Below are 16,884 nucleotides of genomic sequence, written 5' to 3'. Positions count from 1 at the left end.
TCTTCAAAACTTCACCTGCATCACTTACATCAAGCTTGTGCTGTGCCAGGTGTTTGTCGCTCACCCACAGCCGTAAACAAGGCTACAAAGTTTGGCTGTGATTTAATTTAGGGAGTTTGCTGAAAAGAAAGCTTTGAGACTTGGTTTGGTTTTGATTTTTCCAGACAAGGTTTCTCTGTGTAGCCTTGGCCTGGAACTCTCTCTGTAGACTAGGCTGGCCTTGAACAATGCCTCTGCCTCCCAAGTGCTGAGACTAAAGCTGTGTGCCACCATGCCTGGCTAAAACAGTTTCATTAAACTATTCATCAATTAGTGAAATTAGTTCTCTAAGTTTAAGAAATTAAAATATAGAAAAATAAAGGAAATATATCTTCTTTTAAGACAAAGTAAAATTAAAAAAAGAGAGAGACACAAAGGAAATTTAGCACTGGGCCACTCAGGACTTTGAAATTGAATTGCCTAGATTTGGTAGTATGTGCCTATAATGTCAACATTTAGGAGGTGAAGGCAGGAACAGGTGTTGAAGGTCATAACGGACAGTGTAATGAATTTGAAGCCAACTTGGGCTCCATGAGACCTGGTCTCACTAGGGGAGGGGGAGGCAAAAACAAACAAAAAGAAAAACTTAAATGAGATTGGATTGGGTGAGTTGAGCAGAAAGAATAAATCTGATGATCCAGGCTTGAGCCACCGTGCTGTCCCTGATGTACAGCTCTCATCCCCTTTGACACTTTTCCTAAAATAGCACCTGTTTTATCAGACCATTCATTTACAGATTCCAAGCTTTTCAAAAAAGGAGGCACATCTCGTTTTGTATTAGATATTGTAGTTTATCAGCTATTATTGACAACTGTTATCAGATCTAGTCACAACCCAAATTATATTCTTGAACAAGAGAAATGAGTTAATCTGTTTTATTGTCCTCTTAATGAGATGTGCAGTTTCTCTTTGAAGTTCTTTTTAAATGTATTACATTGTATCCCTTCCCCCTCCAAGCATCTTCCTTTTATGTGTTTTTGCTCAGGCAACCAAGGGCATAAAGTACTGAAAAACATGGAGAGCTTTTGTATAGGCCATCTGTACATAAAAGTGTAATTATTTATTTAATTTTCCCATTTGTACCATATTAAAGCTTTGTACAGTGTTTTAAGTTCTGTTTTAAAATTATTTTGTTTTAAAATTATTTTGTATTTTATTTTTATAATCTAGTAATAAAACATTCAGTGCGCATGCAAACTTTAGTGCTAATTGTGTGATGGTTTGGATCTCAAAGAGTGAAAAAAAATTGGAAAACTATCTGTTACAGATGGAGCATACCAGAAGTGACTAGAAGCTAGGTGAAAAACCAGAGTTCAGGGGTTCAGGGTTCTGAGGATGTGTGTGTTCATGCTGGCTTTGAAATTGATACTCTCCTGCCTCTGTCTGCCAAGTGCTGGGATTGCAAGCATCCACTAAACCCAGCACAAAAGTAACTTTTTAAAACTTCCTTTCCTTCTCCCTGCAGACCCACACCATTAGAGGGATCCCGCTAGGGTCTGCAGTCTGGTGGTCTTCCTTTGCCTGAGGAACACGGGCAATTCACTGCTGTTTTGCCTTGGAGGAACATTAACTGCACTTTGTTTTTCTCAACTAGATCCCACATCTCTATTTTTTTTTTAACCAAGGGGGAGGGGCATGTCCAGGGAATTAAACACCTGCAGGTATGTCTTACTCTCCCAGAAGCTAACCGTGAATATGCTTGACCTCTCAAATATAACAAATTGTTCGCCAGTTGTAAACGCTTTAATACAGTGTGTAAAGGAGTAAATACAAGTCTGATGGACAATTCCAGAGGACCTCTAATGGTTATCTGATGCTTTTAAAAGATGCCTTTCAGCAGGAACTCTGTCCTAAGTATAAGTATCAGTTGGCGAGACCGTTGGGGAGCTTGACAGCGGTGAAGTCAGCCCTCTGATGGGGGTGGGGGGAGAGTAGGCCAGGCGGTGGTGGTGGCACACGCCTGGGAGGCAAAAGCAGGCCTACCTCTGAGTTCGAGGCCAGCCTGGTCTACAGAGTGAATTGCAGAACTATACAGAAAAATCACGTCTCGAAAAACAAGTCAAAACGAGGCTACTCAACTTTTTTTTTTTCTGGAGGAGGAGGGAGTGAACAAAAAGCTCCACTGTCGGTAGCGGTGGTCAGACGTCTGGTCTGATAGGCTGGTGTCGTCTTTAGAGTTGTTCACCTTTCCTGTCTGGCCTCTTTCGGCCCTGGGGTCTCCACCCAGCTGCGCCTGTGTCACGGCAGTTCCGTCCTAGCCCTCACTGCTCCCGAGGCCAGGCGGGCGGGGAAAGGCCGGGCCAGACCGCCTAGGCGAGCGGATCTTCCCGGGCAGCTGGAGCCAGGCCCCGCCCCGCCGCCCAACGGTCGCTCCGGGCCGCCGGCTCCGCCCCTCCCGGCCGCCCGCGGCGCGTGTGCGCCTGCGCAGTAGCCTCAGAGCGCCTGGACCGGGATGGCGGCCGTTTTAGAGTCGCTGCTGCGCGAAGAGGTGCCGGTCGCAGCCGCCGTGCGGTGGATCGCGCGCAGCACCCCGAGTTCGGAGGTAACAGTGTTGACACGCCCTCAGGCCTACCTGGAATGTGCTCCCCGCGGGGCATGATGTCTCATCCCCCTTCTCCCAGCCTGCCCTGGCTGACGGCCCGCGCCAAGGGCGCTCCTCTGCGCGCCGCTGCCGGCCGCCCACTCTGCGGCCGGGGCTGTCAGCTGACCCTCTCGCCCCGCGACCTCTGCTTCTTCCTCAGGATAGCTCGGAGGTGGCCGCCCTGAGCGCACTTCGGCCTCTGCGGAAGGAATTCGTGCCGTTCCTGCTGAACTTCCTGAGGGAGCAGAGCAGCCGCGTCCTCCCACAGGGCCCTTCAACCCCCGCCAAGACCCCGGGCGCCTCTGCCGCCCTGCCAGAGAGGCCGGGGGCCCCGGCACGGGGTGGCCGGGGGGCGCGCAGCCAGCTTTTCCCTGCAGCCGAGCCCCTCGGCAGCGCCGCCGAGGCACCTCTGGCCCGCCGCGCGGGCCGCAGGCGGGGTCCGGGACCCGGGCCGCCCCGCGAACGCGGAGGTCGCGGCCCCGGGGGCCCGGAGGAGGGGGCCAGCGGCGAGAGCCCGCCTTGGGCCGGAGGCCGGAAGCCTAGGGGCTCAAGCAGCCCCACACTCACGCACTCCGATCCGCCAAACCTCAGCAACTTGGAGGAGTTCCCTCCCGTAGGCACCGTTCCTCCGGGCCCTGCAGGGTGAGAATCGACCCTTACTTATTGCAAGACCGTCGCTAAAGCAGGGCTCGGAGCCCCGCAGTAGAGCGCGCGGTAGTTAGAAGGTTGAGGGTGAAGAAACCATATAGTGGGGGTGAGGGATTGAAAGGGGCCCAGCTGTTGTGGAGTGATGCTTGAAGATAGAAATGTGAGGGAAAACCTGTGACTACTCTCAGCAGGACGAAGCCTTCTCGAAGGATCAACCCAACTCCGGTGAGCGAAGAGCGGTCACTTTCCAAGCCCAAGACTTGCTTCACCTCACCCCCAATCAGCTGTGTCCCCAGTTCCCAACCCTCAGCCCCGGACACTAGCCCTTGGGGCCTTGGCCTTCCCCCAGGGTGCAGAAGTCTGCAAGAGGAGCGGGAGATGCTCAGGAAGGCGCGGTATGGCTTTGCCGCCACCTGGGATGTCAGCTTCCTTCTTGTGCGGGACTAACGAGGGATATTTTTTTTTTTTTTCCTGAACTTGATTTCTCCCTTGGGGATTCTGGGTTTGCTTCCTGGGCTGTTGATGTCTTCTTTGGCAGAACCTGAGTGTGAATGTCACTTGAAAGCCGGGCTGAGTGATCATGACATCTCTCTGTTCACATAGCTCCAAGCAGCTCCAGCAGTCACCTACCCCAGCCTCTCCCATCCCAGAATCCGGGTCTCCCATCCCCAGCCGGACAGGAAACCTCACAGCAGAACCTGCTGACCCGGCCAGAGTGTCTTCTCCACAACGCCTGGAGCTGGTTGCCCTTATCTACTCCTCGTGCATTGCTGGTGAGAGCAAAGGGGGCTGCAATGGATAGTTTTGCAAACTACAGCATAAGAGAGGCACATACAGCCTTGGGTGTCAGTGGTGCCCAATGTTATGGCAGTTCTTTTTATTTCCAGAGAACCTGGTACCAAACCTGTTCTTGGAGCTTTTCTTCGTCCTTCAGCTCCTTACTGCCCGGAGAATGGTGGCAACCAAGGACAGTGACCTTGAATCAAGTCAGGGTGCCCTAGGTCAGTAAGCAAGTCCAATTTTGAGAAATTAAATTTGCAGGGGGAATAGTGAACTAACCGAGTGTTACTGTCTTAGATTCCCTGGAAACTCCCCTGTTTCAGAGCATCCACGACTGTGTCTTCTTCGCAGTGCAGGTTTTGGAGCATCAGTTTCAGTAAGTTTCCTGGCTGAGGCATTTGGGTCTCACTTTCATTGTCTGTCTGGTTCTAGCCATTTAGGATGCAAATTTAGTCTGTAAGATTGTGCTTAACATAGATACAGTGGCCCTAGACTGTATCCACCTGTAACCTTTGGGGGGCCGGGCAACAGACATGGTGTTAACTTTGTAGCACTAGGCTGGCTGGCCTTGAAGTCCCAGTGTAGACCAAGCTGGCCTAGAACCTGCATAGACTTGCCAGCCTCTGCCTCTCAAGTGTTGGCACTAAAGGCTATCACTCCTGGCCCACCTGTTACATCTAATTTTGTGTCAAGGCTATAAATTTAGCCCTTAAAAAATTAAAAATACAAATAAATAGTTGGGTCCTGACAAGCAAAGATTGCAAGTTTAATGGCCTTCCCAGGCCGCAGAAAACTCAAAGCCAGCCTTTGAAATTTAGTGAGATGTGGCCCTAAATAATAAATACAAAAGGGCCATAGAGCAGTGAAGTGCTTGCCAGTCACATAGAGCCCTGTATACAAGAAAGTATAATAATAATAATAATAATAATAATAATAATAATAATAATAGTAATAATAATAATAATAATAATAATAAATAATAGACGTGGCATCTGGCTTTATGTTTATGGCTACTGCTCTAGCCTGCTGTCTTGCTCTCAGTTCATGAGGTCTCATTTCTTCACTCTTTACCTTCATCTTGATCCTCAGCCCGTGGCTTTGCCATATGTATCTTAAACACCTGCCTTCTGCTTCAGATGTGCTGTTTGCAGCCTGTGTTCCAGCCTCAGACATATGTGTGCCTGTCTTTTGCAGGGTTCTTTCCTACCTGGACAAAGGGACCTTAAAACTGCTGGCTGAGAACGAGCGGCTGCTGTGCTTCTCACCAGCTTTGCAAGGCCGCCTCCGAGCTGCTTATGAAGGCAGTGTTGCCAAGGTAGTCACCCCCACTTAGGTTCCTAGAAGCCTAGACAGTCTGTAAATTCAGGCAATCTTCATGGTGCCATCAGGTAGGCTAACTGGGGGGAGACTAGGGAGTAGAGTCTTCTAAACATGATTGCAGCACGTCTTGTTTCCTAATGTTGTTGCCGTGTTTTAGGTCTCTCTCGTGATACCACCTTCTGCTCAAGCTGTGTCCTTTCAGCCAGAAACTGACAATCGTGCCAACTTCTCTAGTGATCGAGCCTTTCATACTTTTAAAAAACAGAGGTAAAAAGAAAAGGGACCTATTGAGGGGGGAATAAACAACTCCTTACTTTCCTAGATTTAGGAATTGGGCACTAAAAGTGGGGGGGTTAGTGCTGTCCAGGCCCTTTGCTACCGGCCATCGTAATAAAGCCTGTTGGCATCATTCTGTTTCGTGCCCACAGACCCGAATCCCTGAGCTTAGCTGACCATAGGGTCAGCTTTCCCTGTCCACAGATGCCTGTGATGTGCTGCTGTTGGGGCTGTAACATTATCATCCTGTAAAGAACTATGGACGTTAACCATTGGCACTGTGGGCAAGCCTATGTTAAAGCTTCCAAGCTAGGCAAAGTGGGTGTAGGCACCTGGGAGTCAGCTGATGACACTTGCGTACCTTTCAGGGATGTGTTCTATGAGGTGCTTCGAGAGTGGGAAGATCACCATGAGGAACCCAGCTGGGATTTTGAGAAGGGCTTGGGTAGCAGGATCAGGTGGGTGCTCTTTCCCTGCTCGGCCATCTCCTTGCTCTTACAGTGAGCAGCAACCTAGTATTATTTAGGGTGATTGTTGGGAAGGTGTTCCCTCTTTGTACTTCTCTCTTCCTCAGTCTCTAGTTACTGATAATTCTACCTAGATTAAAAGGGATTTATCGCCAGGCGTGGTGGCACACACCTTTAATCCCAGCACTAGGGAGTGGGAGGCAGAGGCAGGCAGATGGATGTGAGTTCGAGGCCAGCCTGGTCTACAAAGTGAGTCCAGGACAACCAAGGCTACACAGAGAAACCCTGTCTTGAAAAACCAAAAAATAAAATAAAGGGGTTTATCTCTATCTTCTCATACCCAGGAATGCCATGTACTTGTAGAATGGCAAATGCTTGGGAAAAGACCAAGCCCAAGGATCCAAACTGCATAGACAGATGGTCAGGCTGTTGAAAAAGCATCCTCTGCAGCCAGACATGGTGGTGCACACCTTTGATCCCAGCACTCAGGAGGCAGAGGCAGGCGGATCTCTGAGTTCGAGGCCAGCCTGGTCTACAAAGAGAATTCCAGGACAGCCAAGGATACACAGAGAAATACTATCTTAAAAAAAAGAAAAAAGAAAGAAAAGTATCCTCAGTCTGTATCTCCCTCTCACACTGATCGTGATGTTCACTGGCACAGACCATGACCTGAATGAATCTGACTAGGCATTTCTTGGTGGGTTCAGTCTGTAGCCTGGAGGAATTTTGGGGGTGTAGGGAACATTTCTTACCTTCTCCTATGTGTGCTTTCTGACAAAAGGGATGTACAAGTCTTCACTAAACAGCCAGAATATGTCACTGCCTCCTTCCCACATACTCTGTGTCTGCCTCTTTCTCTGCAGAGCCATGATGGGTCAACTTTCAGCAGCCTGCAGCCACAGTCACTTTGTCCGGCTTTTCCAAAAACAGCTTCTCCAGGTAATAGCCATAACAGTAGCCAAAGATGTGGGCAGCTAAATCAAGGCTGGCACTCTGAACCAGATAGACAACCTAGTAGATTCTAACTACAAATTAAAAAAAAAAAAAAAAAAAATTGGCCGGGCGTGGTGGCGCACGCCTTTAATCCCAGCACTCGGGAGGCAGAGGCAGGCGGATCGCTGTGAGTTCGAGGCCAGCCTGGTCTACAAAGTGGGTCCAGGATGGCCAAGGCTACACAGAGAAACCCTGTCTCGAAAAACAAAAACAAACAAACAAAAAAATGAAAATAAAGAGAAAAAACCCTACTCTTTGGATGGTAGTTCAAACTTGGTGGACAAGTGTTCACTGACTTCTCTGATCTGCCTTGGACCTCGTGCCCTTACCTAGCCTCTCACCACCATCCCTTTCTTTACTTGTGCTATAGTTACAAAGGAGCTTAGTAATCAGGGTATCTTCAAACCCTAGTTCTGGTAATCTGAGGCAAATGATGCTTGCCTTGCAGTTGCAGTCTTTTCACCTTTCAAGTACGAAGATAAACCCTCCATTGTGCCCATTACTTTCTTTCAAGTCCTAGCTCATGCTACGCAAGTGTTTTCTACTGAGCTTTATCCCACTTTCTCCTTATTTTGTTTAGTGTTTCTCTCTTACGTGGTTTTTTGTTTGTTTGGTTGGTTGGTTTTATTTTTTAATCTCTCTCCTCCCTTTTAAATATCTCAGATGTGTCAGAGCCCTGGTGGTGCTGGGGGATCTGTCTTGGGTGAAGCTCCAGACGTGTTGAATATGCTAGGAGCGGACAAGCTGGGCCGACTACGACAGCTCCAAGAACGGCTTATAGCCCCTCAGAGCAGTGGGGGGCCCTGCCCACCCCCCACCTTCCCAGGCTGTCAAGGCTTCTTCAGGGATTTCATCATGAGTGCCAGCAAGTAAGCGTCTCCTGTGTCTCAAAGGGAGAGAGACTGAGGCCAAGAAAGGTTTGGTTTCCTCAAAGAACAAACCATTCTCCTTAGCCTGAGCCTTGGGTTGAACGTGTCTGAAAGTGACTTCTGGCTTCTCTCATTTGTATCTCCTCTTCTCATTCTTTTACCCACATAGGTAATGTCATTGTCCTCTAGCTCGTCTTCCTTGTGAGTCCTTCTTGTCTGGGGTACCTCTTCTACACAGTTTTAACCTATTTCAGTGCCTCTCCTGTTGTGTCTTTGTTCTTCTCCCACCCAAGCTTCCATTTTAATCAGCATCTTATGGATAGTTTGAGCTTGAAGATTCGGGAGCTCAATGGCCTTCCCCTGCCTCAACATGAGCCTGGCGATGAAGATGGGGAGTCAGACGTGGACTGGCAGGTTAGAAAATAAAGTGAGGGAGATAGTGGGGTCTGAATCTAGGAAGGAAAGGGTATGTATTCAGGGAAAACTTCAACAGATTTTAAGCTGTCTAGAAGACTCACGCAAAGGACATTGTTTCACTTGATTTCCTCATGCAGGGTGAACGGAGGCAATTTGCTGTAGTGCTTCTCAGTCTCAGACTTTTGGCTAAATTTCTGGGCTTTGTGGCTTTCCTACCATACCGAGGGCCTGAGCCACCCCCAACCCGTGAGCTTCAGGACTCTATTCTGGCCCTCAGGAGCCAGGTGAGTGTGGGAGATCCAGGTAAGGAAGAGCTGAGTAGACTAGAAAAATGTGGAGGCTGACTGGTTTCCTTGGCTATTCTAGAAACCCAGCAGGTTAGAGGGTGTCAGCCAGCCCCTTTTAAGGACATGCTCACTGATGGAATCTTTGCTTTCCTAGGTCCCTCCTGTTCTGGATATACGGGCTTTGCTGCAGCAGGGGTTGTGGGCCCGTCGGGCAGTGCTCACTGTGCCCTGGCTGGTGGAGTTCCTCTCTTTTGCTGACCATATTGTCCCCTTGCTGGACTATTACCGGAGTGTCTTTGCTCTCCTGCTGCACTTACATCGGTGAGTAGAGCATGTCTGATTTGCATACCCTGCCACTGAAGAGGGCCTAGAGGGCTATACTTTATGTGCTTCCACAGCCGTAGCAGCCTCAGGAGAGGCAATTGTTTGCATTCCCTTGGTCCTTCCCTTCGTCAGGCGGCCTAGCTAGAAGGATGTGAGGTACAAGTCTCAGTGAGCTCCTGTTTGTCTTCCCTACAGTAGTGGGATGTAGGTCTGCTTTTGAAGAACTCCCTTCCTAGTGACAGTCTTTGTTTACTCCCGTCTGTCCTTGGCATGAGTCTTTTCACATCCTGTTTACCTTTTAGGAGTTTGGTGTTATCGAAGGAGAAGGAAAGGGAGATGTGCTTCCTGAACAAGCTGCTGCTGCTTGCTGTCCTGGGATGGCTTTTCCAGGTAAGCAGAAGGATGGGCTGGAAAGGGTAGTAGGGGGCTGCCATGGCAGAGCCTGGAGAGCTTTAGAATCTAAGTAAGGCAGGGGACAGAAGAGGAAAGTTCTGAGAGAGATGTGTATTGTTGTGACTTCAGAAGACAACTTGTTTGACCCAGGGCCCCAGTAGATTTAGAAAGTCTGACAAATCTTAGAACACCAATGATGCTCTGACTGCCTTCCTTTCTTACTAGATACCTACAGTTCCTGAGGACTTATTCTTTCTAGAAGATGGTCAGGTAGATGCCTTTGAGATGGATACAGCTGTTTCAGAGCATGGTTTGGTGAGTGTTGGTCACACAAGGGCCATGTGAATCCCAGTAGTTTATGAACTGAGTAGATGAAGGCTCAGCAGGAGACAAGCTAGAAAGGCTTAAGGTGATTCTGTGTGTTTGGGAGGAAAGGGAGACTGCCTGCCTTTCCCCTCCAACCTTGGCCTGTTCTCCCACAGGACAGTGTGCCTGTTGTGGACCAGCAGCTGTTGTATACCTGCTGCCCCTACATTGGTGAGCATCTCTCTCTCCCCCTGTGGCCCATGGCCTGTCCTTTTGTGGATACCGAAGAGGACTTGGTCACTCCTCACCATATTCTATCTTTAAGCTCTCTGGGTACTTCATTCGTTTTGCTCCATAAAGGCCATGTTTGGGGGAGGAGGGGAAGTAAGGACTTTGACTCCTCTACAGGAGAGCTCCGGAAACTGCTTGCTTCCTGGGTTTCGGGCAGCAGTGGGCGCAGTGGGGGCTTTGTAAGGAAAATCACTCCCACCACCACGACCAGCCTGGGAACCCTGCCTCCAAAGACCAGCCAGGGGTTGCAGGTAAGGGCATAGGTAGGGAAAGGGAGGGCGGGCAGTTGGTAGGGGAGGCAGAAGGAAGCCCTCACAGTGCTGTTTCACCTGCCTCCACCTCCTTCTGCTAGGCTCAGCTTGCCCAGGCCTTCTTCCACAACCAGCCACCCTCCCTGCGAAGGACAGTAGAATTTGTGGCAGAAAGAATTGGATCAAATTGTGTCAAACACATCAAGTAAGAGTACAATGAGAGTCCTAGTCTCAATCCCTTCTCATTTTCTCCCTGTAAACTTTTAAACTAAGCTCTCCCTGGGAGAGCAAAGAGGCTAAAATTTCCTAAAATTTGCAGCCCCTTTCCTCTTAACTCTTCTGTCCCAAACTTTGCTCTTCCTGCTACAGGGCGACACTGGTGGCAGACCTGGTGCATCAAGCTGAGTCACTTCTTCAGGAGCATCTGGTGACACAGGGACAAGAAGGGGGAGATCCAGCCCAGCTGTTGGAATTCTTGTGTTCTCAACTGTGCCCCCATGGGGCCGAAGCATTGACCCTGGGGCGGGAGTAAGAATCTATTTGGACTTTGTCATCTACTGAAGTCTCCTCTTCGTTTTGTTAAATTTTTGTTTCTTAAAACTGGTTCCCACTCTGTAGTCTAGGCTGACCTCAAACTTCTAGTTGCTGAGATTACAGGCATGACCTCACCCAGCTTCCTTTTGATTTTTCTCCCTGTCCTTTCTTGTCTCGCTCACATTCCTTTTGTTGCATTTCTTTTCCTTCCTTCCCTTTGCTCTGCACCCCCTTTTCTTTTTCTTTCTTTCTTTTGGTAAAATTTATTTCATTTATTGCATATGAGTGCTTTATCTGCAAAAGAGGGCATCAGATCACATTATAGATGGTTGTGAGCCACCATGTGGTTGCTGGGAATTGAACTCAGGACCTCTGGAAGAGCAGGCGGCGCTCTTAACCACTGAGCCATCTCTCCAGCCCAGCGCTCCCTTTTCTTTCTTTCTTTCTTTCTTTTTTTTTTTTTTTTCTTTTTTTTATTTTATTTTATTTTATTTTATTTTTATTTTTTATTCCAGAGACAAGGTTTCTCTGTGTAGCCTTGGCTGTTCAGGCTGGCTTGGAACTCAGAGAGATCTGCCTGCCTCTGCCTCTGCCTCCCAAGTGCTGGGATTAAAGGCCAGCGCCACCATGCCTAGCTTGCTCCCCCTTTTCTGAAGGATTATGTCTTTGGACACAAAAGTCCACATGTTGAATTGGAAGAGTGTAGGGCTAATGTGGGTGGATCTCTCCTTCCAGCATCTCTGGTGGGTTGGAGAATGGACTGTACTTCCTTCTGAAGTAGAGTTTCCAGATCATAGGCCTGGTGCACTTGGGAATTTATTTGTGTGAGTCAGTCTACATTGACCTCTTTCTGTCTTTTCTCAGATTCTGCCAAAGGAAGAGCCCTACCGCTGTGCAAGCACTGTTACCAGAGGAGACTCCAGCTGCTGTACGTAGGAAGGAAACCTGCAGCTAGCAGGCCAGTAGACATGCATGCATATACACATGTGTATACATGCACTTGTGTGAGGCTACTGTAGGGTGGGTCCTGGACTATAGCATCCAATGTTGTACTACCTGCGTTCCCAAGTCCCTGACTCAGCAGTCCTTCTGTCCCACAGGTTCTAAGCAGTGCAGAGAACATTGCTGTGGGGCTTGCAACAGAGAAAGCCTGCTCTTGGCTGTCAGCCAACATTACAGGTGAGGTCTAGGAAAGGAGTGACTAAACCAAGTTTTTATACGTGGACAAGCAGGGTATTGAATAGTTTGTGGGAAATTAGGTGAGTTAGTTAAAACCAGTGAAAGGTGTGGGTTGTCGTGGCAAGCCCATGCAGAGGACACTCCAGTGACTCCATTCTTGTTCTCCCTCTGCCTGGCAGCGCTGATTAGAAGGGAGGTGAAAGCAGCCGTGAGTCGCATGCTACGAGCCCAGGGTCCTGAGCCAACTGCCCGGGTGGAGCGGAGGGGCTGCTCCCGAGCCTGTGAGCACCATGCTCCCCTCCCCTCCCACCTCATCTCCGAGATAAAAGTACACAGCTACCCTACTCCCTTTGGCTTTCCCACTCCCTCTCCCGCTGCTTGTTTCTTTTTCACATTGGCTTCAGAATTTGTATAGAAGCTTTGTGTGTTGTCTGGCTGGTTTCCGTTTATTTCCTTACTGAGTGGGATTACATAGAACAGAGCTGAATTGAACATTTTTCCTAAGACTTTTGGTCTAAAATCATCCAAAGTTAGGGTTTTTCTTTGAGACAGAGTCCTGCTATGTAAGTCTGGTTGGCCTAGAACTATGTATACCAGGCTGACTTCAGACTCACAGAAATCCACCTGTCTCTGCCTCCCAAGAACTGGAATAAAGGGTGTATGTCACCACAACAGGCCAGATCTAAAGTTCTTCACTAAATGCATCTTGTACACACGGTGGTGAATGGATGCACAGTGGGAAAGTTTCTGAGGGGCAGTCCAGTGTCTACACATGGTTTCTGTACTATTCCATGCTGGAAGTAATGCTGGGCACTAAGCATAAAGTATCAGTTCTAACGTGAGCAAACAAAACAAAAAAACAAGCTGGGCCTGGTGGTACAGGCCTGGATTCCCAGTTATTCTGGAGGCTGGGGCAGGAGGATCACAGGACTAAGAAAGGGCAACTTAAATGAGACTGTCTTAAAATAATTTATAAAAATGGTAGATAGTATAAATGCTACATATTATCCCTTGGTATCTTGAGAGAAACTGACTCTATAGAGAAAGAGTCAGCAAACAGCCACAGTCCAAATGGAGCCTGCTGTCTGATTTTTGTTTTTTTTTTTTCAAGACAGTTTCTCTGTGTAACAGCCCAGGCTGTCCTAGATTATTTGTAAACCAGCTTGGCTTCCTGTCTCTGCTGGGATTAATGGCATGCACCACCATGCCTGGCTCCTGCTGTCTGTTTTTACAAATAAAGTTTTATTGAATACAACCACACCCATTTGTTTATATATGATCTGTAGCTGCCTTTGTGCTACCAAGGCAGAGATGAATAGTTGGAGCAATATTTAGGCCTGTGATTTTCAAGGGCTAAAATACTATCTGGCCCTGCTCCCAACAAATCAGTGCTCTTGGAATAGAGACTAGAAAGCAGTGCCCATCGATGGGGACTGTCCTACAGTTCCAAGGACAGGAAAAGGTATCAGGCTAGATACCACTTCTCTGAGATGAACAGAGGAGCACAAGAGAGAAATATTCAGACTCTAGATACGGCCGTTTCCCCAACTATTTTAAGATGTCCTCTAGGAATTGGTCAGGTAGGCTTACCACTCCATCTACTTCCCTCTAGGTTTTCTAATTGCTTATCCAAGCTGTGCTCTACTGCCTGAGCCTCAGCCCTAAGAACACCTTAGCCCAGTTGCTTCACTCCCTTGGGCTCTGTTTTCCTTCTGCCTCTCTCCATTGGCTGGTTCCCATCCCAAACCAAGTTTCTGGCAGCCTTGTATGAGGTCTCAACACTGCTCTCTACAGGATGTGCTCTCCCTGGCTGCGGGGCCACGGGACCCTGAGGAGGGTGTTTCCCCAGAGCATCTGGAGCAGCTCCTGATCCAGCTGGGCCAGTCACTGCGGTGCCGCCAGGTGAGATGTGGCATGAGCCACATTGGCTCAGGACCAATCCTCAAAGCAGTAAGAATGCTGTTCACATATCTCCTTTTTCCCCATAGTTCCTGTGCCCAACTGCTGAGCAGCATCTGGCCAAGTGCTCTATAGAGTTGGCTTCTCTCCTAGGTATGGTTCCTTTTCCATCAGATCCCTCATGCTACATTCCCCACACCTCAAGGTTAGGGGCACAGGGCATGCTCTTACGCCTCCATTAAAAACTTACCTTCTCCCTCTTCCTGTAGTTGCAGACCAGATTCCCATTTTAGGGCCCCCAACACAGCACAGGCTAGAGCGAGGACAAGCTCGAAGGCTTCTGCACATGCTGCTTTCTTTATGGAAGGATGACTTCCAGGGGCCAGTTCCATTACAGCTTCTACTCAGCCCAAGAAATGTGGGGCTTCTGGCAGATACTCGGCCAAGGGAGGTAAGTCAGGCACAAGGCCTCTGTCTGTGGTGTTTGTTGGGAGTGGTTAGATTTATGTCTAAATTTTTTGCCTGCATGTATATGTTTGTGTACTGTGCATATACCTGTTAGATCCCCTGGAACTGGGGTGGCTATGAGAATTAAACTTGCTGAGCAACAAGTGTTCTCAACCTTTGAGCCATCTCTCTAGGCCCATATGTATGGATTTTCAAATAGGATCTTAGTCCTTGCTGGCCTTAAATTTGTAACATTCTTCCTGCCTCTGCCTAGTATGAGCCACCATGCCCAGCTCAGCAGTGATGTTGTATGGGGGGGGATCTATAGTGTGTGTTGGGGGGAGTAGCATATGAACTTGTTAGTGAGCACTCTTCTTACTGAACCTGAGCTCACTGATCGGCTAACCTAGCTATTGAGATTCCACGATTTTCCTATCTCTAGCCTCCCCCCAGCACTAGGATTACAGGTAGCCACTCATACAACAAAGATCCAAGCACAGGTAATTATGTGTGCACATTAGGCACTTTACTAAGCCATCTCTTTATCCTTGCAAGTATTTTTTGTTGTTTCTTTCAAGACAGGGTTTATCTGTTTAGCCTTAGTGGTGCTGGGATTACAGGTGTGTGCCACCACACCTAGCTCCAAGTCATGTTTTTAACATTCTTCAGTGCTCCAACCTAAGTTTTTTTTGTTTTGTTTTGTTTTTGAGACAGGGTTTCTCTGTGTAGCTTGGCTGTCCTAAACTAACTTGTAGACCAGGCTGGCCTCAAAAGAGATCCTCCTGCCTCTGCCTCCTGAGTGCTGGAATTAAAGGCATGTGCCGCCGCCGCCTAGCTCCAACCCAAGTTTTATAAGCTGTTGTTTGCTTTATTATTCTCTCCCTGGTTCACACTAAATCAGATTCCCTTTGTCTCAATTTCCTCCTCTTGGCAGCTTTGATTTTTTTTTTTTTTTTTTTAGTGTTTATTTGTAAATAGTTTATAATCAGTCCTCCCCCTCCCCCCCACACACTTTTTCTTCTGTTTTCTTTTGGTTTTTCTAGACAGGGTTTCTCTGTGTAGCAGTGGCTGTCCTAGAAATCTCTCTGTAGACTAGGCTGGCCTAGAACTCAGGAGGCAGAGTGCTAGGATTAAAAGTGTGTGCTGCTGCCATCATCACTGCCCCCCCCCCCCCACACACACACCCTGTACCCTAGCTGCAGCAAGTGCTCTCTCTATAAAGCATGCTGAGCCACCTCTCCAGCCCCAGCTCTGTCCTGTTGTTAGGACTACTATGTGGTCTTGACATCGTTTGACCTTCGCTGTGCTGTCTTACAGTGGGATCTGCTACTGTTCTTACTCCGGGAGCTGGTAGAAAAGGACCTCATGGGACAGCTGGAGATAGAAGCCTGTTTGGGCAGCCTTAATGAGGCCCAGTGGCCAGGGGTAAGGAGTCTTAATACCTTTGTCTTACATGAAATAAGTCTCATTTGTCCTGGGCTAGCCACAAACTTGCATTCTTTCTGTTTGCTGGGTGTTGGAATTCTAGTTGTGGGCCCACCATAGCTGGCAGCTATGTGCATTCTTGCCAAGTGTTTTTAGGACTACCGTGAGACTGCGTATTGGGTTTGATCTAAGTGACTACTTTGCAAGACTCTCAGAGGACCCACGGGGAGGACAACTGGAAAGTAGCATGGCCCAGTGAATATTGGGGATTTGAAACTCAACACTTTCAGTTTATGTTTAAAATGTTCTTGTGAATCAGAGCAAAACAGGACCCATAAAATAGGATGAATACTTTGTGCTTAAAGATGGTATACCAATCGTGAAGGTTCATATCCATTTTTGCATAGGAAGCATCGAGTAAAATAGCTGGGTCATCAGTGCTTCACACTCAGTGAGAGCTTGTTTGGGACTGACCTTAGGAAGTGCAGACCATCCAGAATTACTTTTCTCTTAACGTTTCTATTTATTTCAGGACTTCTCAGAAGAATTATCAACACTATTTCGCTTGTTCCTAGCTGAGCCCCATCTGCTAGAACCTCAGCTCAGAGCTTGTAAACTTATGCAACCAAACCGAGGGACAGTGCTGGCCCAGAGCTAGGGCAGGTAAACAGCCCTCTTGGGCATGTTACCAGAACCTGCCTCAGGAGGAGGCTCAAGAGCCCACTGCACGCCTTGCTGGGGCACGAATGGCCAGGTCTGTAATCGGGCTTGCTGCTCCTAAGTGAAGGAAGTGTGCTGCTACAGCATCCACAGACAAGGGCCTCAACACCTGAGATCTAGAGGAAGGAGAACCTGGTTCAAAGTCACGTGGAAAAGCCTAGAGACTCCAGTCTTGGAGCAGAAGGGCTGGTGTTTCTCATCAGGATGCTAAAGGAAATGCGTGTGTGCTGGTCCAGGCATTTCAAGCTTCAAGTTGCTGCTAACCCGGCATCTCTTAAAACTTTGTGATTCTGAGAAATCTTGATAGGCAAAGAACTTGTGCACTTAACTTGTGAGAAAGTTAACAAAACATGGATTTGGAAGTCTACATTTTCTTGCTTCCAGAAGCTGGACTGTCACCCCCACCCCCAAATATTGGCAGCCAATAAGGTAGGACAC

General features: G+C 48.3%; 1 protein-coding gene across 4 annotated transcripts; it reads left to right on the top strand.

Moving 5' to 3' along the window:
• Positions 1-2,476: 2,476 nt before the first annotated feature.
• Cdan1 (codanin 1) lies at positions 2,477-16,671 on the top strand. 4 transcript variants are annotated; one of them, XM_051144454.1, is made up of 28 exons: positions 2,477-2,581; positions 2,781-3,262; positions 3,460-3,663; positions 3,872-4,041; positions 4,156-4,269; positions 4,346-4,424; positions 5,243-5,363; positions 5,526-5,635; positions 6,013-6,102; positions 6,975-7,050; positions 7,768-7,973; positions 8,267-8,387; positions 8,528-8,674; positions 8,832-8,998; positions 9,304-9,391; positions 9,620-9,709; positions 9,877-9,931; positions 10,109-10,242; positions 10,344-10,447; positions 10,612-10,770; positions 11,641-11,704; positions 11,877-11,955; positions 12,135-12,283; positions 13,750-13,857; positions 13,944-14,007; positions 14,124-14,305; positions 15,619-15,726; positions 16,259-16,671. In XM_051144454.1, the coding sequence occupies exons 1-28, from the start codon at positions 2,492-2,494 to the stop codon at positions 16,382-16,384; spliced, it is 3,687 nt and encodes a 1,228-aa protein (XP_051000411.1). In that variant the 5' UTR covers positions 2,477-2,491; the 3' UTR covers positions 16,385-16,671. The 4 variants fall into 4 exon arrangements, 3 of the variants coding, with proteins under 3 accessions (XP_051000411.1, XP_051000410.1, XP_051000412.1); XM_051144453.1 differs by having other exon boundaries at positions 3,457-3,663; XM_051144455.1 differs by lacking the exon at positions 15,619-15,726 and having other exon boundaries at positions 2,483-2,581; positions 3,457-3,663.
• The last annotated feature ends 213 nt before the right edge of the window (positions 16,672-16,884 follow it).

Source organism: Acomys russatus, chromosome 4 (assembly GCF_903995435.1).
Source record: "Acomys russatus chromosome 4, mAcoRus1.1, whole genome shotgun sequence".
Lineage (NCBI taxonomy): Eukaryota > Metazoa > Chordata > Mammalia > Rodentia > Muridae > Acomys > Acomys russatus.
Note: the sequence above shows the minus strand (reverse complement) of the source record. Positions and strands in the feature narration are given on the sequence as shown.

What these genes read in the sequence shown, in the direction of transcription:
- Cdan1 (XM_051144453.1), top strand. Translation starts at nt 2,492, where the DNA reads ATGGCGGCCGTTTTAGAGTCGCTGCTGCGCGAAGAGGTGCCGGTCGCA. An exon ending in TTCATCATGAGTGCCAGCAA is followed by an intron (nt 7,974 to 8,266) that starts GTAAGCGTCTCC and finishes CTCCCACCCAAG; the next exon opens with CTTCCATTTTAATCAGCATC. An exon ending in TCCTGGGATGGCTTTTCCAG is followed by an intron (nt 9,392 to 9,619) that starts GTAAGCAGAAGG and finishes CTTTCTTACTAG; the next exon opens with ATACCTACAGTTCCTGAGGA.